General features: G+C 40.2%; 2 protein-coding genes across 5 annotated transcripts in view; one reads left to right on the forward strand and one right to left on the reverse strand.

Moving 5' to 3' along the window:
• The window catches only part of TERF2 (telomeric repeat binding factor 2), a 25,540-nt gene continuing 1,438 nt past the window's right edge, over positions 1–24,102 (forward strand). Inside the window, exons 1-9 of one of the 4 annotated variants that reach the window (XM_027618736.2) lie at positions 1–423; positions 528–623; positions 1,281–1,411; positions 11,960–12,046; positions 13,093–13,239; positions 15,070–15,176; positions 16,907–17,299; positions 21,907–21,992; positions 23,897–23,937. In XM_027618736.2, coding sequence (XP_027474537.1) covers positions 45–423; positions 528–623; positions 1,281–1,411; positions 11,960–12,046; positions 13,093–13,239; positions 15,070–15,176; positions 16,907–17,299; positions 21,907–21,992; positions 23,897–23,937 — 1,467 coding nt within the window. In that variant the 5' untranslated portion in view covers positions 1–44. Of the gene's footprint in view, positions 424–527; positions 624–1,280; positions 1,412–11,959; positions 12,047–13,092; positions 13,240–15,069; positions 15,177–16,906; positions 17,300–21,906; positions 21,993–23,893; positions 23,938–24,102 lie in introns of all 4 variants that reach the window. The other 3 variants (XM_027618735.2, XM_027618738.2, XM_027618737.2) reach the window with 3 other exon arrangements.
• Positions 22,575–24,102, reverse strand: part of NIP7 (nucleolar pre-rRNA processing protein NIP7) — a 13,503-nt gene continuing 11,975 nt past the window's right edge. Inside the window, exon 5 of the mRNA XM_027618748.2 lies at positions 22,575–23,078. Coding sequence (XP_027474549.1) covers positions 23,025–23,078 — 54 coding nt within the window. The 3' untranslated portion in view covers positions 22,575–23,024. The remainder of the gene's footprint in view (positions 23,079–24,102) is intronic.

Raw genomic sequence — 24,102 nt, forward strand, 5'->3', positions numbered from 1 at the left:
TCCCTCCCAGAAGCCCGCGGGCTGCTAGGAACACCGTCCGTGTCATGGCCGCGGGAGCCGGGACGGCAAGCCCCGCTTCCGGCCCGGGCGTCGTACGTGACCCGGAGGCGTCACAGTCGAAGAAGCGGCCCGGCCGGGAAGGCGGGGAGGGCGCGCGGCGATCGGACGCGATGGCGGGAGGAGGCGGGAGCAGCGACGGCAGCGGGCGGGTGGCAGGCCGGCGGGCGTCCCGCAGCGGCGGGCGGGCTCGGCGGGGGCGCCAGGAGCCGGGGCTGGGGGGCGCCACGGAGCGGGGAGCGGGGGAGGCACGGCTGGAGGAAGCGGTCAACCGCTGGGTGCTCAAGTTCTACTTCCACGAGGCGCTGCGGGCCTTTCGGGGTAGCCGGTACGGGGACTTCAGGCAGATCCGGGACATCATGCAGGGTGAGGGCCGGACCTGGGGAAGGGGGCTGGCTGGAGAAGGGGATCTGTGGGCCCCGGGGGAGGCGCTGGGGGGATCGTCGAGCCAACGATGTCTTCTTTCCCAGCTTTGCTTGTCAGGCCCCTGGGGAAGGAGCATACCGTGTCCCGGCTGCTGCGGGTTATGCAGTGTCTGTCGCGCATCGAAGAAGGGGAAAATTTAGGTATGGCAGTTTCTGTATTCTTCTCTGGGCTTATTTATGGTTACGTTGTTGTTTTCCAACTTATGTCCGGAACTGAAGGATTCGGGGTTAAGGTGCACTACTATGTTTCGATCACAGTGGTCTTTTTTCTTCTAGAATGAATCTGTTCTTTGGGTCTAGCTTTCTCCAGTTAAGATTCTCTTGGCTACTTTTCTGTTTTTTATTTCGTCCCACCTGTTCCTTGCTTGCCCCAACTTTGCTGCGATCTAGTGAGTTATATTAAGAAGGCCAAATTTTCCCCCATAGTAGAATGTTTTTCAGAGTATAAGCACTTTTTTTCTTTTAATTGAACTTAAGAGCTGTTTAGCAAAACTGTCTTCAGTTTCTGGTCGCATGTATCTGAGGAGAATGTGTGTATCCTGAAATTTGAGATGCAAATGCATGTGTTAAAAAATAAATTTTTACTTGTTTTTGAAATTATTAAAAAATAGTCACTTCAGATTCACTGGTTTGAATTTGAACTCCTAACATGTTTGTAAGCTTGTAGCCAGTATGTTAGAAAATTAAATGCAAATCTTTCTATATTTACATGTGTCTTTTCTGATAAATGTGTATTTTTGGACATGTTTTTGCTCCTTATAAAAATAGCTTAAAGCGAAACTGTGCTCTTTGTCCTAGACTGTTCCTTTGATATGGAGGCTGAGCTCACACCACTGGAGTCAGCTATCAATGTGCTGGAGATGATTAAAACGGAATTTACACTGACAGAGGCAGTGGTCGAATCCAGTAGAAAACTGGTCAAGGAGGCTGTAAGGCTCTATTTTTCTTTTTCTTTTGACAAAAATCAGATGTCTTTGAGGATAAAATGCTTATCTTTTCTGTGTGGGGATGGAGAGAGCAAGTGAGCACACTCCAACATAGACACGTACAGATGTTACATCTCTTCAAGTGACTTCTAACCAGGCCAGGCTTGGAAAGTATTAATGGCAGGTATGTTGCTTTTGTGATTTTGGTAGTGTTCCTTGTGGCCTTGGCAGGAGAGGCCACAATACACAAGAACCGGGTTGACATTGAGGACTGACATTTTGGAGGTTATTACACCATTCAGGAGCATTGTTAAAGGGCTAGAAGCAACTGGCCTAGGTTTTGGTCATCCTTGTTTATAATAAACCAAAGAGGATAGCTGGGGCCTTGGGAAATGTGGGACTGACTTTGAAGAGGAACATTCCCTTTGAACACACAGAATTAAAGATGCTAGGACAATCATCAGCCAGTTAGAAAAACAGTAATGGTAGAAGGCTGGCACAGCCAGTGTTCTTGACAAGTAAAAAGCTACTGGAGTGTCTAGGAACTTGGGACTGTGTGTCATGGCTCAGGTAGCTCCAAGTAGTAGAACTTATTTTTATTTAAAACATAACTGGCAATGGGATCCAGTCAGAAAAAGCTTTTTCTTTCTCAGTAACGAAGGCTGGGGTGTGGAAGCAGATGTAGAGGTGGGGCCTGAAGAACAACAGCTCAGCATTGCCTTGGTAGTGGAAAGTAAGGAAACTGGTAAGAAAAGAGCACCCCCTAAAAAGATGGTATCTGACATGGGGGTGGGAGGATAAAACTTTGCTTAGCAAGGAAGACTTTCTGTCCCTTAGCTGTGTGCTGGGTACTTAGGTACCCTGCTAAAAAAATAACTAGTGGGTGGGAGGTGCAGATATTTATTCAGTCAAGGACCTTGGGCAGGAACTACTTTCAGTCTTGGAAAGAATGCTCAGGTAATCCAAATTCCAAAGAGGAATAACTCCAATAATAGATTTTTAGTATAGGTAGGTCAGGTTTGTGTTGGAGGGAAAATGCCAGAAAAGACATATTAGCAAAGGAGGAGAAATCCATGCCTCCTTTCAGAAGAGCTAAGGATCTTTTGAATGGGAAGAAATGGCTCCGTTGGTGGAGCATGCAACTCTTGATCTCGGAGTTGTGAGGTCGAGCCCCACGTTGGGTATAGAGATTACATAAAAATAAAATCTTGAAAAAAAACTGGGCAGGAAAGGGTACCATTTCAAAGTAATTCATGTAATTCCTTTTAAGTAGGTAGCTGATTCAGAAGTGCATCTCCTTCAGAACAGAAAAGCTATAGATTTGTCTCTGTCCCCTCTTCTGGAAGAGTCTTGTGGACTTTCATCTGTATACTTGTTAATTTATTATTATTTATTATTTAAGTTTATTGGTCTCGTTTGGGGGGCTTCCTTATGAAAAAAATCTGTTAGCGAAGTCTAAATTCTTTTAAAATAGTCAACCGTACTCTTAATGTTGACTCCCTTCTGCTTTTCCATTTTCCATCATGTACCAGATTTCTTGTTATACTTACCATATTACTGTTATTGCTGTGTACCAAATTACCCCCAAATCTAGCAGCTTAAAACAGGAAATATTGTCTCTCATTTTCTAAGAGTTCGGTTCAGCTGAGTGCTTCTGGCTTGAGGTCTCTCATGAGATTGTAGTCAAGCTGTCTGCTAGGGTTGCAATCATCTCAAGACTCCACTGGAGCTGAAGGATCTGTTCCCATGCTCACTCACATGGTTGTTAGCAGGACTCACTTTCCTTGCTGGCTGTTGGTTGGAGTCTTCAGCTCCTTGCCTCTCCACAGGGCTGCTTACAATATGATAGCTTGCTTTCTCTAAAGTATGTGATCCAGGAGAACAAGAGCCCAAGACAAAAGCTGAAGTCTTTTATAACCCAATTTCAGAAGTATCATTACTTCTGCCATATGCTGTTGGTCACACAGACTGGACCAACTATGGATTAGTGTGTGGAATGGGACTATGCAGGGGGTGGGGATCATTGGGGGCCATCTTAGAGGCTGGCTACTACAATTACCTTGAACTCTTAGTTATTAAATGATACCATATCACTTGCCTCAATTTATTATTATTTTTTTAATTTTTCATTTAGAGTCATAGGATCTGTTAATGGTCATCTTCGGGAAAATACCATGGGGTGCCTAGGCTATTTGAGGCTTTTCGATGCATTTTAAGCTTTGTAAAGTGTCACAACAGTTCATTTAAAAGTCTATTAAGTTTTTGTTAAAGTTTATCAAATAAGTTACTAAGTTAGAACTTTTCGTTATATGGTGTGGGGATTTCTGCAGGTCTTCAGGACCCTTTCAGGAATCAAAACTATTTTCATGACAGTGCCAAATCATTAGTTGACTTTCAGTGCACTGATTTTGCACTAATGGTGCAAAAGCACTGATGGATAAAATTGCTGGTGCCTTAACATGACCCAGGAGGTGGTTACTAGTCATTGTAGTCTTTGCCACATACGTGCAGTTAAGAAATAAAAAGCCAGTTTCAATTAAGAATGTCTTTGATAAAGCAGTAAAATTAATTTTATTAAATCTAGACCCTTGAGCAAACATCTTTTCAGTATTTTGTGACAAAGTAGGAAGTTTGCCTAAAGCATTTCTGCCACATAAAATGATGGTTGTCTTCAGGAAGTCACTCGTGTGATTGCTTGAGTTGCATGCTGCTCTAGATGCTTTTTTTAATGGAACACCTTTCTTTACTTGAAAGAACTGAAAATTTTGGTTATTTAGGTGTGGGCATTTGGCAGTCATTTTCTTGCAAAAGAGCAATGGGAACTTGTCACTTCAAAGAAAACAACTGGTAGTGCTAAAACTCAAGCTTTATCAAGTAAAAATTCAAATTTTGGAAAACTTGTATTGATGTACCTGACAGCCTCCTAATCCTTACGCTTTTCTGATAAGATTGATGGTGGTTATTAACAACTGTGATTTAAAAAATATTTTTAACGAATGTGTCAACATTTGGAAGATCTCTGTAACTCAGTAAATAAATATTTTCCAAATGGCCAGTGCATTAATTTACAAAATCATTCATGGGTAAAAGATCCATTTAAAATGCAAGATAGACTAAAAGATTTTAATGTAACAGATGATGAAAAGTTCACTTGCCCAAGTTTGCTGTAGAGTCAAAGAAGAATATCCACAATTTTCTGAAAGGTCTATTAAAATACTCCTCCCTTTTCCAACTTATCTGTGTGAGGCTGGATTTTTTTTTAAATATACTTTAACCACAACAACACATCACATCAGTATAAGTGGAGAAGCAGATATGAGAATCCAACTTTCTTCTATTAAGTCAGATATTATGGAGATTTGCAGAAATGTAAAACAAGGCCAGCCTTCTCATTAAACTTTTGTCTTAGAAAACATAGTAACTTTTCATAAAGTTATATTTACATTAACCTGCAATGGGTTTGTTATTTTTTAATGAATTAATGAATTAATAAATATTTTAAATTTTTCTCAGTTTTATATTTCTAATACGGTGATCTAATGCACATAAGCAGAAGCTCTTTGGGGTCCTCATTAACATTTAAAAGTATAAAGGAATCCTGAGACTAAAAAGTTTGAGAACTGATCCTGTAAGCTGTTAATGATATTGAGGCCAAATTGATTTTCTCTTCATAACCAAAGATTCCTCAGTTAGGTTCCCATGGAGAACAGCAGAGAGTAACATGTATGGCATATTATTGCAACATTCTCCCCTGCACCTTTGGTAACAGCATCTTTTCTTTTTTGGGGCCTTACCCCATTTTGGGGGGTGGTGCATAAAACACAGTCTCTAAGTACCTTAATTCTTGAAATAAAAGGCTTTGTCAGAGCTTTTTGAGCATTCCTGTTTCCCATAACAGCCTGTTTTTTTTCTGAGTTTTCTTCCTTAGCCTTTCTTTCCTTTTTTTTTTAAAGATTTTATTTATTTATTCATGAGAGACAGAGAGAGAGAGAGAGAGAGAGAGAGAGAGGCAGAGGGAGAAGCAGGCTCCCAAGGAGCAGGGAGCCTGATGCGGGACTCGATCCCAGGACCCTGGGATCATGACCTGAGCCGAAGGCAGACGCTTAACCATCTGAGCCACCCAGGCGCCCTTAGCCTTTCTTTCCTAATGTGAGTTTTGGTTTTCTCTTTCTATGTGCTTTCTGCTATTACCCCCCAAGATACCTATCTCACCTCTAATGAAAATCTATGCTTGGAATTTCCTTTTTGTTTAAGTTAGCCAGAGACCATTGCTATTACTTAAACCCTAAGAACCTTAACAGCTATATAAGAGATGAAATTATACTTCTTTCTGAAAACTCTCAAGTGAAAAAAAAAAAAGCAATAGTTCATCTCTTAAAAAAAACAAAACAACTTTCCAGGAAATTAAAAATAGTTTTAAAAGATAAGCTCATGGGGCGCCTGGGTGGCTTAGTTGTTAAGCATCTGCCTTCAGCTCAGGTCATGATCCCAGGGTCCTGGGATCGAGCCCCGCATCGGGCTCCCTGCTCGGCGGGAAGCCTGCTTCTCCCTCTCCCACTCGCCCTGCTTGTGCTCCTGCTCTCGCTATCTCCCTCTCTGTCAAATAAATAAATAAAATCTTAAAAAAAAAAATAAGTTCATAGTATAAACGTTGGAGGCAAACTTTTAATTTATAATTTGAATGCATTCACATTTCCTTTCTTATTTCACAAATTAAATATAGTAGGACCTGGTTCTAATTCTGGAAAAGACAGAGTAAGCATACTCTCTTCTGTCCTTCTTAATGCAAGTATAAATCCTAGATAGAATGTGTGGAGCAGCTGTCTGAGGATTCATAAATGTAAATGGTAGTAAGCAGACGGGGAAGAAGACCAGAATTTGAAGATCCACCAAACTGGTGATGATTAGTATACAATGTTTTTCTTCTCTGATAGCATCTAGCCTGGACTTGAAGTCTCCTGAGAAACCTAGAAATGCACTCCAGGTGGGAACAGAAAGAACTCCAAGAAAGGCTTCCTCTGGCCTGAGGAGCAAGAAAGGGATGTCCTAAGAGTCAGGGAGGGTGCGAGAAATCCCAGGGTTTCTTTTCTCTCTGCTCTCCTGCTCTGGCACCCAGGCAATACTGCATTGGTAGCAGCAGTGACCCAGTGCCGACAGTGACAGCAGGGCTGGCACTACAACTGAAGGAAGAGAACCCATTCTCTTTAGCAGTGGAGCTGTGACCCCCAGAACTTAGAGCACATTCCACTGCTTTTTTTTTTACTGTCTATCCTGCTGCTTAGCCCTGGATGCAGATACAGTGTGTGGCACAGTAGGGAAACTAAACCCCAGGAATGCAAGGCTGGTTTGAAATTTGAAAATCAATCAACGTCCTTCATTCTATTAGTTTAAAGGAGAATGAAATATAACATCTATCAGTTGATGCAGATAAGGCATTTAACAAAATTCAACATTAGTTCATGATAAAAACACTCAGCAAACTATGAATAGAAGAGAACTTAATCTGATAAAAGACATCTACAGAAAACTTATAGCTAACATCATACTTGATGGTGGAGGATAGAACCAAAAGGCAAGGATGTCCATTCTCACCACTTCCATTCCATATCATACTGGAAGACCTGGCTAGTGCAGTAAGTCAAGAAAAAGAAAAGAGACTAGAGAGGAAGGGAAAAAAATGTCCCTATTTGCAGATGATATGACTGTCCATATGGAAAATCCCATGCAATATACTAAAAAGTCTATAAGTTTAGCAAGATTGAAGGATACAAAAATCAACAGTTATTCATATTTCCAGTATATATTAGCAGTGAATGACTTGAAATTACCAAAACAATGCCACTTACAACAGTCCAAAGAAAAATACTTAAGGTCTAGGAAAACATGTACAGTATCTGTATGTGGAAAAACACAAAATGCTGATGAGAGAAATCAAGACCTAATAAATGGAAAGGCACACCATGTTCATGGACTGGAAGACAATATAGTTAAGACATCCATTCTCTCCAGCTGATCTGTAGATTTATTTATTTATTTTTAAAGATTTTATTTATTTGAGAGAGAGAATGAGATAGAGCATGAGAGAGGGGAGGGTCAGAGGGAGAAGCAGACTCACTGCTGAGCAGGGAGCCCAATGCGGGACTTGATCCCGGGACTCCAGGATCATGACCTGAGCCGAAGGCAGTCGCTTAACCAACGGAGCCACCCAGGCGCCCTGATCTGTAGATTTAATATAATTCCAATCACGATCTCAACAGGATTTTCTGTAGACACTGATTCTAAAATACAAATGGTAAAGCAAAGGAACTAAAATAACCCAAACAATTTTGTAAAAGAAGAACAAAGTTGAAGCACTCTCTACCCAATTTTAAGAATTACTATAAAGATACTTATGACCATAAATAAAGATTAATGAAACAGAAGACAGAGTCCAGAAATAGGCCTACACAAATGTGACATTGATTTTTAACAAAAATGTGAAAGCAATGCAATAGAAAAGGTATTCAATAGAATACCTTTGTTGTCTTCAACAAATGGTATTGAAACAGTTGGATGTCCACATGCAAAAATTGAACCTTGACCTCACAAAAACTCAAAAAACTAGTTCAAAATGGGTCATAATCTAAATTTGAAATGTAAAGCTGTAAAGCTTAGAAAATAAGATGAAAGAAAAACTTTATGTTCTGGACTTAGGCAAAAAGTTCTTAGTTACGTATGACGCTAAAAGCATGATCCATAAGAGGAAATTTTGGTAAGAGGAAATAATGGTAAATTGGTCTTAATCAAAATTTAAAACTTTTTTTAAAAGATTTTTTATTTATTTGACAGACAGCGAGAGAGGGAACGCAAACTGAGGGAGTGGGAGAGGGAGAAGAAGGCTTCCCAGTGAGCAGGGAACCCAATGCTGGGCTGGAACCCAATGCTGGGCTCAATCCCAGGACCCTGGAATCATGACCTGAGCCGAAGGCAGACGCTTAATGACTGAGCCACCCAGGCACCCCCAAAATTTAAAACTTTTGTTCAGAAAGATACTGTTAAGAGAATAAAGACAAGCTATAGACTAGGAGAAAATATTTGCAAATCACATATCTGACAAAGAACTTGCATCCAAAATATATAAAGAACTCTCAAAAGGAAATAGTGCTATTTAAAAAATGGGCAAGGGCACCTGGGTGGCTCAGTTGGTTAAGCAACTGCCTTCGGCTCAGGTCATGATCCGGAGTCCTGGGATTGAGTCCCACATCGGGCTCCCTGCTCTGCAGGAAGCTTGTTTCTCTCTCGGCTTGTGTTACCTCTCTTGCTGTCTCTCTCTCTCTCTCAAATAAATAAAAAATTTTAAAAAAAATTTAAAAAAATTTAAAAAAAAATTAAAAATGGGCAAAAGCCTCACCAAAGAGAATATACAAATGGCATATAAACACATGACAAAATGTTCAACATAATTTAGTCTATAGAGAAATACCAATTAAAATCACAATGACTACTAGGACGTACCTATTACAATAGCTAAACTTAAAAAAATACACTAATGCGTGCTAATGAGGATGTGGAGCAACTGGAACTCTCATACATTGCCAGTGGGAGTGCAAAATGGTATAGCCACAAAGGAAAACAGTTTAGCCATTTCTCATATAAGTTAAATATATTTTTTCCATATGACCCAGCAATCCCACTTGTGGGTATTTACCTTAGAGAAATGTTATGTTCACCCCAAAACCTGTACATGAACGATTTAACATCTATTCCTAATCACCAAAAATTGCAGACAACCCAGATACCCTTCAGCGGGTCAGTGGATAAAAGTAGCACAGTAGCCCACCCACCCCACCCCACCCATAGTTGCACTCTATAGTTTCAGTTATCCATGGTCAACTGTGGTTGGGAAGCGGACGATCCTCCTTCTGACATATGGTCAGAAGGTAGAAGGTCAGGAGTAGCCTTGGGCTAAGTCTTAATATATATGTCATTCACCTCACTTCACCTCATCACATAGGCATCTTACCATCTCACATCACAAAAAGGGTGAGTACAGTACAATCAGATATTTTGAGAGAGAGACCACATTCCCATAACTTTCATTACAGTATATTGTTACGTTCTGGTTTACTGTTAATTTCCTACTTGCCTAATTTATAAATTAAACTTTATCATAAGTCGGTATGTATAAGAAAGGGAAGTGGGAGGCATTACTATACATTCAAATAATGCAATACTGCTCAGCCATCAGAAAGAAAGAATTATAGATAATGCAACAACAAAGATGGATCTCAAAGGCATTTATACAGAAGGAAAGCGTCTTAGGGTTACATCCTCTAAAAAAATAAGCACTACATGCTGTAGGATTCCATTTATATGACATTCTTGAAGAGATAAAACTGAAAAGATAAGTGGTTGCCAAGGGTTGCGGTTGGGGGAGGGGTGACTACAGAAGGGTAGCACAAAGGGAGGTTTTTGGATTCCTGGTTTTTGTATCCTCATTGTGGTAGTTAATAGGAGTCAATACATCTATTAAAACTCAAGATACTACACCCTCCAAAAGTCCATTTTACTGTATGCATGTTAAAATTTAAAAACATAATAGGATATAAATTATTTTATACAGAGTAAAACCTTTGAATTCTTCAAGAAAGTTATTCTGCTGAAAATGATGTAAAAGTGAATGTGGTCATCTGACTATAAAATGAAAAGTCCTACTTTGTAACTTCCCGGGGCAGCAGGAATTCATGGTTGTGCCTGCTATCAAGAGCATTTGACACCAGTTTCCTTTGCATGCTGAGGACAGAATCACCAGAGATTAATACTGAATTCCCTTTGCTATTCCTCCGTCTTTTGCCTTCAGTTCTTCCCTGAAATGAAGATTGAAGACCAGTTTTCCTTCCGGGGTGTGTGTGTGTGGGTGTGTGTGTGTGTGTGTGTGTGTGTGTGTGTGTGTGTGTGTGTGTTTCTTTTACCTCCTGGTGTGTGTGTGTGTGTGTTTCTTTTACCTCCTGGTGTGTGTGTGTGTGTGTGTTTCTTTTACCTCCTGGTGTGTGTGTGTGTGTGTGTGTTTCTTTTACCTCCTGGTGTGTGTGTGTGTGTGTGTTTCTTTTACCTCCTGGTGTGTGTGTGTGTGTGTGTGTGTGTGTGTGTTTCTTTTACCTCCTGGTGTGTGTGTGTGTGTGTGTTTCTTTTACCTCCTGGTGTGTGTGTGTGTGTGTGTGTTTCTTTTACCTCCTGGTGGGTGGGGGTGTGTGTGTGTGTGTGTGCTGTTTCTTTTACCTCTCTTTGAGACAGGATTTAGGGTAGCTACTTCATCCTGTTAGATAACTCCAAGTGCTCCCAAGTTTTCCCTGGCTTTTCTAATTTTTAAAAAAATGACACCTATATTTTAGGGATGTCTGGGTGGCTCAGTCAGTTGAGCAACTGCCTTCGGCTCAGGTCATGATCCTAGGGTCCTGGGATCGAGCCCCGCATCGGGCTCCTTGCTCAGCAGGGAATCTGCCTCTCCCTCTCCCTTCTACTCCACCTGCTTGTGTGTTCTCTCTCTCAAATAAATAATCTTTAAAAAAATTTTAAAAATGACACCTATATTTATTTTATTTTTTTAAGATTTTATTTATTTATTTGACAGATAGCGAGAGCAGGAACACAAGCAGGGGGAGTGGGAGAGGGAGAAGCAGGCTTCCCGCTGAGCAGGGAGCCCGATGTGGGACTCCAGGACCCTGAGATCATGAACTGAGCCGAAGGCAGACGCTTAACGACTAAGCCACCCAGGCGCCCGACACTTACATTTTTAAAATACCACTTAAAATTTTCGATCACTGTCATTTTTCCTCTATATATATTTTCTTGGGGTTTCTTTACTAAAGGACTCTTTTTCTCATGAGACTTCTGCATCCTATCTGGAATTTTGCCCTCCTTGTGTGCTACCTGTGGATGCCCTGGGTTTGTTCATCTCAGTAATTCCCTGCACACCTGAACTCGAGTTGCCAGCTAGGGTTTAGGGTAGTGAGAGGCTGTGCTGGTTGTCCTACAGAAATGGCCTCAGGACTTTCCTGAATGGAACTAGCAGAACTCCATGGTCAGCAAATGGCTTTTTTTTTCCCCTCACAGTATATCCTCCCCCCTCTGTCCCTATCATTATATCAAAGATTTTGCATCCAAAAAGAACAGATCCAATTGTTCTGGGGACCTGGAATGACTCCTGTCCATTTTGCCTTTCCTTAGGAGGCCCTATTCAAATTGGGTAAATGGTCTGTAATCCAGAGGATCAGATTTTGCTTTATCAGCTATTTTTTAAAAATCCAGTGTAATGTTGAAAATCTACTCCCCTACACAATGAAAGAAGAGTGCTTACAGTTGTTCATAATGCCTGAAAAGTGATTGTTAGTTTTTAAGTACAGGAATTTGACAGAATGTGAAAAAGTTCTTGGGTATGTAAGACTCACTTTTACTTTTTAGTAGTTTATTTTAGTATCTGATATTCTGATTACACCTGTCATTATACAACAGTTAAAACTGTCATTATACAACAGTTAAAAAAAAAAAAGTGTTTTTTTTCCCCTTTTGTAGGCTGTCATTATTTGTATCAAAAACAAAGAATTTGAAAAGGCTTCAAAAATTTTGAAAAAACATATGTCCAAGGACCCCACAACTCAGGTAAATTTGATGTATTTTTGCTCCCATAACTTAAATCCATCTCATTGTTTTTTGTGGGGAACAGGGAAAGGGTTCTTTGTCAGGAATTTATCTAAATATTTGGCACCTTTAGCATGTTGTCTTTTATATCCAAGATTGCTTACTGTAAGATTGGCTTTTCAAAATTTATTTTTCATTATACAAATTTACCTAAATTATTTTCTTGCCCGTTTCTGTCAGGTTTGTGACAGAACTTTATTTAAAGTGATCAGCACCAGATATTAAACTATCAAGTTCTGTAACACTTTTAACTTTATTTACATAAATGCTGATCCTGCAGACTTGAGAATCTGCTTGGTGAGGACTTAATTCCTCTGGTTCCTGGTGTCAAAAGCTCTGTTGGTGTCCTGCTCTTTTTTTTTTTTTATAAATCTAATTTTGAGTTCTTGAAAAGGTAATACATGCACATAATAAAATTCAAAAGGTACAACAAAAGAGCTTAGCTCATCTCTTAAGTCAGCCACCTCATTCCTCTTCATAGGCAACCAGTTTTTTTTCTTTTATCCTTTCAGAGATATTCTGTGCATATGCAAGCAAACAAATGTGCATGTGTGTATATAGAGATATACACGTATATCCATTCTTCCTGCTCTTCCCATATGCACATGTGAGCATATTCTACACCCTAATTTGAGCATTTCGTAAATTGCTTTTTTCACTTAACATATCTTGAAGATTGTTGTGTATTACCACATAAGGAGCTGCTTCATCCTTTTTTTTCTTAAGTTTAAAAATCTTTATGTAAATGTATAAAGGTACTTTAGATCCTAAGCTTCATCTTTTTTTTATAGCTACATAGTAACCCACTATGGCTGATACATAATTTATTGACCTGTTCTTTGTGGTATGCTTGCATAAATCTTCCCCTTCCTATATATATATATATATACCAGTGATTGCAATTGACAGCATTGTGAAAGTTCTGATAATGTTGTCTCAACTCATCATCATTGAATTTTTACTGGAGTTTTCCTCTCTTATGTCACAAATATTGGTCCTTTGTGTAGAAGCTGAGAAATGATCTCCTGAACATTATCCGTGAGAAGAACTTGGCCCACCCTGTTATCCAGAACTTTTCCTACGAGACCTTCCAGCAGAAGATGCTGCGCTTCCTGGAGAGTCACCTGGATGACGCAGAGCCCTACCTCCTCACGGTGGGCCTTGGCCTTCTCTTCCCATAACCGTGATGTGGCCTTGAGGATGTGCAGGCAATTAGAAAAGGACAGCTCTTTTTAGAAGTGAAAAGAGTAAATGTGTGTAAAAGACTTTGAATTATATGCACTGTCTTCCTTAATTAAATGCCTTAAATATACAGAAGCAGAGATCCTGACAGAGACAAAATAGAACATACCTGGTTTCCCTCACCTCCCATTTATACCTTCTACATGTGATTAATCTGTGTGGCTAAAGTAGGGGCACACTTAAAATTAGTGGTGGTTCCCAAAGGAGATGAAATTTGAGTTCAGTTTGGGAGGAAGAGTGGTTTGGTAGACATGGTGTGATGGGGTTGTTAACACGAAGAGGGAATAACTGGAGAAAAAAGGTGTGACTAGAAGTATAAGGGAAAAGAAGCCAAATGTAGACATTCTTTAACTGGATCAAAGTGATCAGCAGAAAGAATGGTAGCAGTGAGGCTTAGGACAGCATGTGGAAGAATTAGAACACAGTCTGTTCTAGAGGGTGGGCTGTGATATTGGATAACTGAGTGAGTTTTGTTGTTGGTTTTTTTGTTTGTTTGTTTTTAAATCACCAACATTTAGAGAGTGTTGAGAATATCTTAGTTTGGGGTGACTGGCTGGCTGAGTCAGTAGAGCATGCAACTCTTGATCTTGGGGTTGTGAGTTTGAGCCCCACATTGGGTATAGAGATTACTTAAAAATATCTTAAAAAAAAAAAAGAAAGAAAATATCTTAGTTCATAACAGTAGATCTGCCAAGCCCATGTTAGGATAGTGTCATTGATCGTAGCAGTCATTTGGCAGATGTCAAATTATCTGCAAAGCAGATAGTTTGAGATATTCAGAGTACAAGTGTCAGGATACTTGAGCCTTGCCTACTGTCCTTTCTCTTATATTACAGATAACTGGAAAATAAACTGCCACTGTTTCTGTGAGGGGAGAGACCTCTCAGTTCTTAAGACATTACTTGTTACAGGCATACATATCTGAAACAGAATGATACTGGACTGATTAGAAATTTTTTCTTTTTTTTAATAATTTTTTATTGTTATGTTAATCACCATACATTACATCATTAGTTTTTGATGTAGTGTTCCATGATTCATTGTTTGTGCATAACACCCAGTGCTCCACGCAGAATGTGCCTTCTTTAATACCCATCACCAGGCTAACCCATCCCCCCACCCCCCTGGACTGATTAGAAATTTATAAAATTTTAGTCAAAGGGAGGGAGATGAGCAGTTGGAGTCAGAACAAGATTGGCACACTCAGGACTTTATGTGGTATTAGGATTTTCAGAGTTACCAGGCAACATATTTGTGGGAATATAGTTACAAAAAATTTTAGACACAAACTAAAAGACACTAACATAAACATTAGTTATCTTAAGTTTGAAAAAAAAAAGTCTGACTTTTGTGCATGACCCCAAAGGTATATTTGGCATTCAGAAACTAGATTAGGGATGAGATTGGAAGAACAGCAAAGGAAGAACAAAGTAAAATTACGTACTTATTTGTTGTCCAAAAGGTTAAAGAATTCTTGCAAGTATCAGGATGGTTAGCACCACTCAAATTGAATTCTCTTTTAGTATAGAAAACTGTGAGCCATTTTTTGAAGAAGGAAAAAGCAGGATATTTGAAATAGTTCTTGTGAGTTCTCTCCCCTTCTATGTCCTCCTCTAGTTTATGCCTAGATTGGATTTATAAGTGAACATGTTTGCATGTTGAGTATGTATGTTTGTGGTGAAAGAAGAGAATTAATGAAATTCTGTGGCTTCCTCTTCCTGATGACATCCTTCTTTTCCCAGATGGCCAAGAAGGCTTTGAAATCTGAGACTGCTGCCTCAAGTACAGTGAAGGAAGATAAACAGCCAGCACCAGAGCCTGTGCAAAAGCCACTCAGAGAACCTGCAAGGTGAGAGGGATGCCCTTTTGCAATCTTGGGCGAAACAAGGGTAGTCTGTTGGAAACAGTCTCCTTAGAGCAGAATCAGTTAGTTCCTCCTGGTACTGAAATGTTACTGGATTACTTGTACCAGGCACTGTGGGAGTTACAGAGCATGCCCTGGGAAAATGAGAATATTGAAGACAGGATGTCATATCCCAGACAGAAGTTGCTGACTGGCTATTCCTCAGAGGTTCTTTCCTTCTTTGTTCTCCTATCCTTGCCTTGCCCATATCTACACACTGCTTCCTTGTGGATACCTGATCTCTTAATGTAGTGTTCAGACTTGTGAATCAGATTCCCAAAACAAGTTTTTAAAGTAGGGATCAAAGTTTAGATGCCTTTGGGGGCCCAGTAGGAAATGTACAAGAGTGGGTGTAGGATAATACAGAGCATGTGAATGTGAACCAAAGAGTGCATGCTTTTCAGCTTTGTGTGATTGTTGCTATGTGGGAATGTCCAAGGATGCCCAAACTTAGTTCAAATTTTTGTGTGAGACATTTAGGGTTTTTTGTTTTTGTGGTTTTTTTGAGCTTTCCCAGTTTCTGAATGTTGGTAGTTAGTCCAACTAAAAAAAAACAACAAAATTTGCATAGGTTAGGCAACAAGACATATCTACCAAATGGGTTTGGCTTGTAGGCTGCCAGTTTGCCCTCTCCTAACAGTTTTTATTTAAAGTATACTAGTGGGGTGCCTGGGTGGCTCAGTTGTTAAGCGTCCGCTTTTGTCTTAGGTCATGATCCCAGGGTCCTGGGATCGAGCCCCGCATCGGGCTCCCCACTCCACAGGAAACCTGCTTCTCCCTCTCCCACTCCCCCTGCTTGTGTTCCCTCTCCCGCTGTGCCTCTGTCTCTCTCTGCCAAATAAATAAATAAATATCTTTTAAAAAAATAAAGTATACTAGTTATTCCAAATGATAAATGAACTTACCTTTATTATGAAAAGGCAGTTTCTCATTGTTCTAAGACTGTGTGGCACACTTCTAACTTGGGAGAATTCTCAAAAGTCCCATTTAGAAGTGTACTGTAGGAGGAAGGGGGCAGAATGGAGACCGATCTTTTCCTTCTCTCACAGGAGGGTTGGACTGGACAGCAAAGTGAGATTGCTAGATTGTCGGTTGGTTGCCCAGGCTGACTTGTAGCTGTTAGGCACTATACAGAGTTCTTACATAGTGGAAAGCAGTGTTTTACTGTGCTTTAGTTCATGCAGACAAAAGGGGTTAGTGCACTGGCTAAAAAGGTCTCTTGGAGGGGGAGTATCATTGGCTCTAGTCCTTTAAAGTTCTTACTTGGAGTTTAAACTCCAGAGTTCAACTTACATATTTAAAGCCTCTACTTATGCTTATAAATGCAAGCTTTATAAAGTTGTTCAGAGTTTTTTCTTTTTAATTTTTTAAAGATTTTATTTATTTGTGAGAGAGAGAGCACAAGCAGGGGGAGCTGCAGGCAAAGGGAGAAGGAGAAGCAGGCTCCCCACTAAGCATGTAGCCTGATGCGGGGCTCAATCCCAGGACCCTGAGATCATGACCCGAGGTGAAGTAAGACGCTCAACTGAGCGAGGCACCCAGGCACCCCTCTTTTATTTTTTTAAATGAAGAGTCCTCTTTCTCATTTGAAGCTTCACACTTTGGAAAAGTTGTGGCTCTTTGGATGAGCATCAGTAATGGTGAGATTGATCTTTGTATATTTGCTTTATATATAGGCAGTTACGGAGTACTCCAACCACCATTGGAATTATGACCTTGAAAGCAGCTTTCAAGACTCTGTCCAGTGCACAAGATTCTGAGGCAGCCTTCTCAAAACTGGACCAGAAAGATCTGGTATTTCCTAATCAAGTGTCCCTACCATCACCAGCCCTCAAAAACAAGAGACCAAGAAAAGATGAAAATGAAAGTTCAGCCCCTGCTGAGGGTGAGGGTGGCTCTGAACTGCAGCCCAAGAACAAGCGCATGACAATAAGCAGATTGGTTTTGGAGGAGGACAGCCAGAGTACTGAGCCGAGCGCAGGTCTCGACTCCTCCCAGGAGGTCGTCCCAGCATCACCATCCAAGCCCACCGTTCTCAACCAGCCCCACCCTGGGGAGAAGATTCCCAAGTATGAAGACCTTCTTTGTAGCAGTTTTGGGGCTGGTTGGTGGTCCTGGTTGGGCCTGGTATTGCTTCCATGAATGAAGTAACTTTCAGCTAAGTTATTCACCACCAAGGCTTGCTCAAACTGCTAGAATGTGACTTGGGAGTGGGGAGTGACAACATAGCCATCCCTGGCAGTTCTGAAGCCCCACCTGTGGGCTTCCAGGCATTGCTCTAGGTGTGAGTGAGGATGGAAGGGTTTCAGAGCCTCCTCATTGCTGCTTTCATTTCTAGTAAACTTCTGAATGCCCTGACTACTAAATATCAGTCTTCTTTGTTAAAAGAAATTTGTTTGAATTAGGCTACTTTAGACTTTGATCTTAAAAAAGATTTATGAATATTTATAGTTTTGCACCTTCTAAGAGCAATTAAGACTTGGCAAATTGAGTAAATATCTACTAATCTCTCACATTCTACTAGGTTCTATGGGGCAGTGGTTAGAATGCTTTTATTTTGCTCCCCATCATGACCCCCAACCTAGCTTTCAAGTTTTGCTACCCTTTGTGCCCTCTTGTGGATCCTTCCTCCAAGCAAACTGGTTTGCTTGTTCTCTCTGGAACACACTTGGTTTTTGCTACTGTACTCTTCTTGCTTCCTGTCATTCCCCACAGTTGGACTATCATTCCTCCATCGTTCCTTGTGAGAATCCCATCCATCCTTCAGAGGGAAAAGATGCTGATATTGACTAAGTACTTTCCATGGGCCAAGCACCTCTCACATATTATTTTACTGAATCTCTAGAATCCTCATTCTGTGAGTGATATATTAGCCCCATTTTAGAAGGTTTAGAAAAGTTATTAACTTGCCTGAAGTCACAAACCTGAAAAGTGGCAAAGTTGGGCTTTGGGATTTTTTTTTTAAAGTAGGCTCCACACTTGGTGTGGAGCCCAGTGAGGGACCTGAACTCAGATCTTGACTCAGAGTCCATGGCCTATACACCACATACGACAAGCTGCCTCTTAAAATTCTGCCTCCTCCATGTATCTCCCCTGGTCACCCTGCTGTAAGTGATCACCTCGCTGGTCCCCCAAGGCCATTGCCATCTCTACCACTGCTCTGTTGTAGTTGTGTGGAGACCTATGCTCTGACATGCACGTGCTAGATACCCAGAGAGGCTGTGACATCTAAATGATTAATACTCAGGCATGAATCTTCACTATATGTACCACTACCTGCATTTGGGTGTGAGTGAGTCATTGGCCGGGCAAGCAAATGGAGCTCAACACATTTTATTCTCATTTGATACATGATCTCCTTTATTCCTTGCAGTAATCCTATAAAGTATAGCTATTATCCCATGAACAGATGAAGAAACTAGAGAGAGTACATGGTTACAGTGGTTTTATAAATGGGAGGATTTGTGAAGGTTTAGACCTTTCCACCTCTCTCATGTGTCAAGGGCATGAAGTATGATGGGTACTCTAAAGCAGAGGTTGGCAAACTACAGCCCCTGGGCCAAATCTACCTGGTACCTGTTTTTGTAAATAAAGTTTTATTGGAACTCAGCCACGAACATTATATATGTATTGTCTGTGGCTGCTTTTGATGCTACACTGAGTTGAGTAATTGGAACAGAGCCAATAAGGCCTGCAAATCTGAAGATATTATCTGGCCCTTTATAGGAACAGCCTGGTTGTAAAGGAATTGTGTGAGTTACCCGGGAGCTCCAGGAAGAAGAGCTGAGTCTGCTCAGCAAAGTTTTGGGTAGATCAAGCCTTGCAGAGGAGCAAATGTTGAGCTGACCTTGAAGGAAGAGTAGGAAGTCATCAAGCATATTGTGGGTGGGGGTTCTAGGCAGCAGAAACCCCTTATATAAAGTCATGAGAAAGCCTGGTATGCTCCAGAAAATGTCATGTACTCTGTATGGCAGAATATAATGCACAGAGAGGATGAAGGGAGAAATGTCTGGATGGGTAGATGGGCCAGGTCTTGAGTTCCTATTGTATTCTATCAGGCAGAGGTTCTTAAGCTGGGTTTCGCATCACAGTTACCTGTGGAATGTTTAATAAAATACACAATCCCAGGCTCCTGAGTACTGAATTAGAAGGGGCAGGGGATGGGTCTGTAATCTTCTTTTCTAACTGTGCTCCCAGATAATTCTAATACAGCTAATCTGAGGGCCTAATGAACTACCATTGATGGCTTTTGAACAGGCACTGAGGCAAAGGAGACAAGATGGGTGGCTGGAGACTGCTACGGGATGAGTAGTTAGGACCTGGAGAAAGCTGGGCTGGTGGAATTGAAGGCAGGATTAGGGTGTATCACCTGGAGGGCAGGGTCACAACTACTAGATTTTTATATGTTCTATGGCACTTGGCAAGGACAAGTGCTGATTAGATACTTTCTGACCAAATAATAATTCTTGGTTCTTGCAATTTAAAGGGTCATACCCAAAACTTCTATAAAAGGCCAGCAAAGGATTAACATATTAGGCTTTCTGGACCACTTGTGTCTCTGTTGTTTATTTTTTGTTTTGTTTTGTTTACAACCCTTTGAAAATGTAAAAACCATTCTTAGCTCAAGGGGTGTACAAAAACCAGCCACAAGCTGTAGTTTGCCGACCCCTTGAGACCAGACCCCTCTAGCCCATTCATTGCTCATCAAATTCTAACTTCACAAAGAGGAGCTTAAGGACCAGGAAGTGACCTGACTTGCCCAGAACCGCAGAGCCATCAAACAATGAGATGAGGACCCAGATCTCATTCTCTTCTATAATAGAAGTTAGGCAGTACCAAACATTTGTACACAAAATAAGTGCTGAGTTCAAAGGAAGAGCAGGTTACCAAAATGATCTGTGCAGATTGTCTGCAGGAAGAATGAGCAGGTAACGCAGGTGGAAATGACAGATCCGGAGGTTAAAATCAGTTTTATCCCAGCATGGGGATAAGCAGGTAGAAAACTGAAACTATAATCCTGACTTATTTATAAATAGTAATTAACACAGTTAATATCCTGAAAAGGAAAAACCTCATGTAATCTTTTCACTTGTCTCAAGCAAATTATTCTCAAAAATAACATTTTGGGGGATATGAACCAATTCAAATATAATGAAAAGTAGATGGTTCACCATTTGTCTCAGCCATCTAAGTAATTTCATAGAAAACTCATGGAACTCAAATTTTTTTCAAGTCTGTACTTCTTAAACGAACTGCTTTCATTACTCATTTGCAAAATACCTAGCCAGTCTTAAAAATAGATTTCTGGTCATAGTGGGGGAAGGAGACTGAAGTTTGTCTCTACTCTCTTGATCAAGTTTTATAGGATCTGATCTATATAACTTCTTCAAATTACTTCAGATACTTCCCATGTTACTTTGTAATTGATGTTACAATTCTGAGGTCAGATTTGTGCTGTGTTCTGTTCCCAGGGCAATTGTACTATTAATCAGGTAAACATGGTTACAGTTGATTAGAAAAGACTGACTACAGTTTTCATTTATTCAATAATTTGGGTTTGGGATTATTTTTTAGTTTTGGGATTTTTGGTTATACTCAAGTACTTAACATTTCATGTGCACAGAAAGGATTCTTACTTGCTTACTATGCTAATCTTCAATGGTATAATTTATTTGCTGCTCTTTGATAATCCTATTTTTACTTTAGCACGTTTTTCCAGCTGCTGTTAGGGTATGTGTTACCATGCTAGGTGTTTGGGATGGACAGATGAAGATACAGCCCTTGCTTGCAACGTGCTTATGATTAGGGTGTATGTTATGAAATGGCTGTTTTAATAAAATGGAAGCACAACCACAAGGGCAGAGGAGTGAGGTTTTTTTGTGTGTTGGGGGCCTAGATTTAGGGCAGGCTTCATTGGGAATGATGGCCTTAAAAAATGGGTAGAATTTTACTTGGCAGGGAAGAGAATCCTAAGCAGAGGGAACTGTAGAGAGAAAAGTTATAGAGTTTATAGAAGGAAAAGAGGAGCAGAAGGCGTGGCTCTGCTGTTTGTGCTGATGCGGTTGTGGAGGCAGGGTTGGAGAGAGGAGGCTTCGGTAGCAAAAAACTGGCTGGAGCCAGAGTGGATGATCTTGACTGATCCTCCATACAGGCTTCATTGTTGAGGCAGTGAGAAGTGATCATGGAACGGAGAAAGGATGAGGTAATTTTAGACTGATGTTCAGATGGTTTTGGAACGGGAAGGGGCTAGGGACAGAGACTCCAGTTAAGAGACCAGTGTTAGGTACCATATGCTTGGACAAGAGTGCAGTCCAGAGATAGGACTGGGCATGTCTTTGAAGGACTGGGAGCAGTTTGCTCATTCTAGGTTAGAAGAATGCTGAGACCTTCAAAATCAGAGTCAAAACCAACCAAACAAAACCAGGAAAATGAGCAGATTTTGAAGGGGTTAGTGGTGTATTCACTGCTCAGTTTGAGGGATGATCCTGCGGCCTGTGGGACAACGACATGGAGATGCCCAGCCAGGTCAGCATTTGGGAGTTGTGTGTTAAGTGAATCTCAACTGTGGTCACAGCAGAACAGGGAGGAGTATAGGCCATGAAGAGAGCCAAGGACAGACTATAGATGACCCCAATGATCTGTTTTACATCTTGTCCTCTTGTTGATCTCCCCTCAGAGTACCCAAAGGCAAGTGGAACAGCTCTAATGGGGTTGAAGAAAAAGAGACATGGGTGGAAGAGGATGAACTGTTTCAAGTTCAGGGTAAGCTAGGACATTCTCCTCGGTCCTTGACATTAGCTGAATTATAGACAAGTGTTCCTATCACATTAATGTTCTAAAAACTGCTGTCTCCAAACTAGAAAAAGTCCAGTAAGTTCCTTACTGTGATTCATGAGTAGTCCTAGTTTTATGTCCTTTCCCATTAAACAGTGGGGAGACTGTCAAAGCAGCACTTTATATTTAAAGAGAATGCCTGGTTTTGTTTTAATAAATCCTATATCTAATTGTAGCTGATGTTCTTCCTAAAGTCTTTAAATTAAAAAAGATAGATGTGGTCATTCCCTGCATTTCCTGTTTAAGTAAAAAATCTCTTACCAGTTTCAATATATAATTTTTTTCTAAAATAGGAAACTTTACTTTTCCATAATTAATACTAAAGTTCATAGCATTTGCAGTAGAATCTCTCCCACCACATACTTTGCATTCTAATGGAAATATCATAATCTTGGAGATTCTAAAGACTTTGGTAACACAGCAACAGTAAACCTCTGCCAGTCCCAAAGGTTTTGTCCTTAAAAAGTACCTTCATTGGCACAAACATAGTTGGCAGGATCAAGATCACAAAGGAAATGGGGGAAGTAACAGAAAATCAATAAAAGTGGCATAAAATATTTAAAAACAACAGGATATAAAAGTTCTAGAAAACATCCACATCCAGTGCAGTCCAGATTTGTCAACTTTAAAATCTGCTTCCACTATAGTATGAAATACTTCATAACTTAAAACTAAATAATCTGCTCCTCTAAGTATCCCTTTTCCTGAGCCACCTTCATTGTTTAAGAAGACCTGCTAGGACAGTAGCATCTGCTGAAGCAGACATTCAGCAAATCATGTTTATGCAACTTTGCCTTTTCTTGCAGCTTTTTAATGGCTCTTGTTGGCTTCCAGTGGCATGTCTTTTATACTAGTAGACCCTTCTGTAGTCCTCTGGCCTTTAAAAAAATTATCTTGGTGCATTTTTTTGAGGCCTCATGTCTTTCCATATGGTGAGAGGGTGGAGCTTGAGCAGATCTCCTACGGTCTCTCTGAGTGGGGAGCAATAACTCTCCTGTTCTTTTGCTTAAGGAGCTGAAACACATTTTATTTACATAAAATGATCAGGGATTTTGAAAATTCTGGCGTAAAACAGTAAAATTGTGTTATTTCAAAGCAGTGGTTAGCAAGGGGTTACAAAGCAGAAATTATACACACACACACACACACACACACACACACACAAGTATATAATACAGTCGACCTGTAAACAACACAGGTTTGAAATGCACAGGTCCACTTATACACATTTTTTAAAATACAGTATAATACTGTAAATATATTATGATTTTCTTTTTTTATGATTTCCTTAACCTTTTCTCTAGCTCACTTTATTGTGAGAATATAATATATGATACATTTAACATGCAAAATATGTGTTAATTGACTGTTTATGTTATTGGTAATGTTTCTGGTGAACAGTAGGCTATTATTAAGTTTTTGGGGAGTCAGCATGGATTGACTATATGGGGAGTTGGTGCCCCTAAACCCTGCATTCTTTAAGGATCACCTGTAGATGTGTATATATTAGAGTTTTAAATACCACAGTCCCTCAGTAATTTTAGAAAATCATGTAGGTTTTACTAAAGAGCCTGAAATCCATCACTAACCAATATTTATTGAATGTCCGTATGTAAAATATTTGCTTTGTACAGATTCTCATTGGCTGAAATGATTGATATCTTTCAAACAAAGGACAAAAACAAATTACCCTTCAGTGATATACTTTTTCTCTCAATGTTGGGAAATTTCAGTCACGTTTTGCCTTTAGGAACATTCTATGTCTTTTTCTTGTGGTTTGTGCAGAGAAAGGTGAACTCTGAAATGAGTCTATTTTTAATGTTTTCCAGCAGCACCAGATGAAGAGAGTACAACCAGTATAACAAAAAAGCAGGTAATTTAAAATTACTTTTTCTGACCTTTTCTGGTAATGTGGGTAGAACAGAGGTAAAATAAGCACATCTCCTAGCATAGGCTATCCATGCACCTGTAAAAAGGTATTTTGCAATTTTCAGATAATCCAAACTGAGTTAAAGTCATAGTTATTTTCTGGAAGAAA

The sequence above is a fragment of the Zalophus californianus genome, chromosome 17 (genome assembly GCF_009762305.2).
Source record: "Zalophus californianus isolate mZalCal1 chromosome 17, mZalCal1.pri.v2, whole genome shotgun sequence".
NCBI lineage: Eukaryota > Metazoa > Chordata > Mammalia > Carnivora > Otariidae > Zalophus > Zalophus californianus.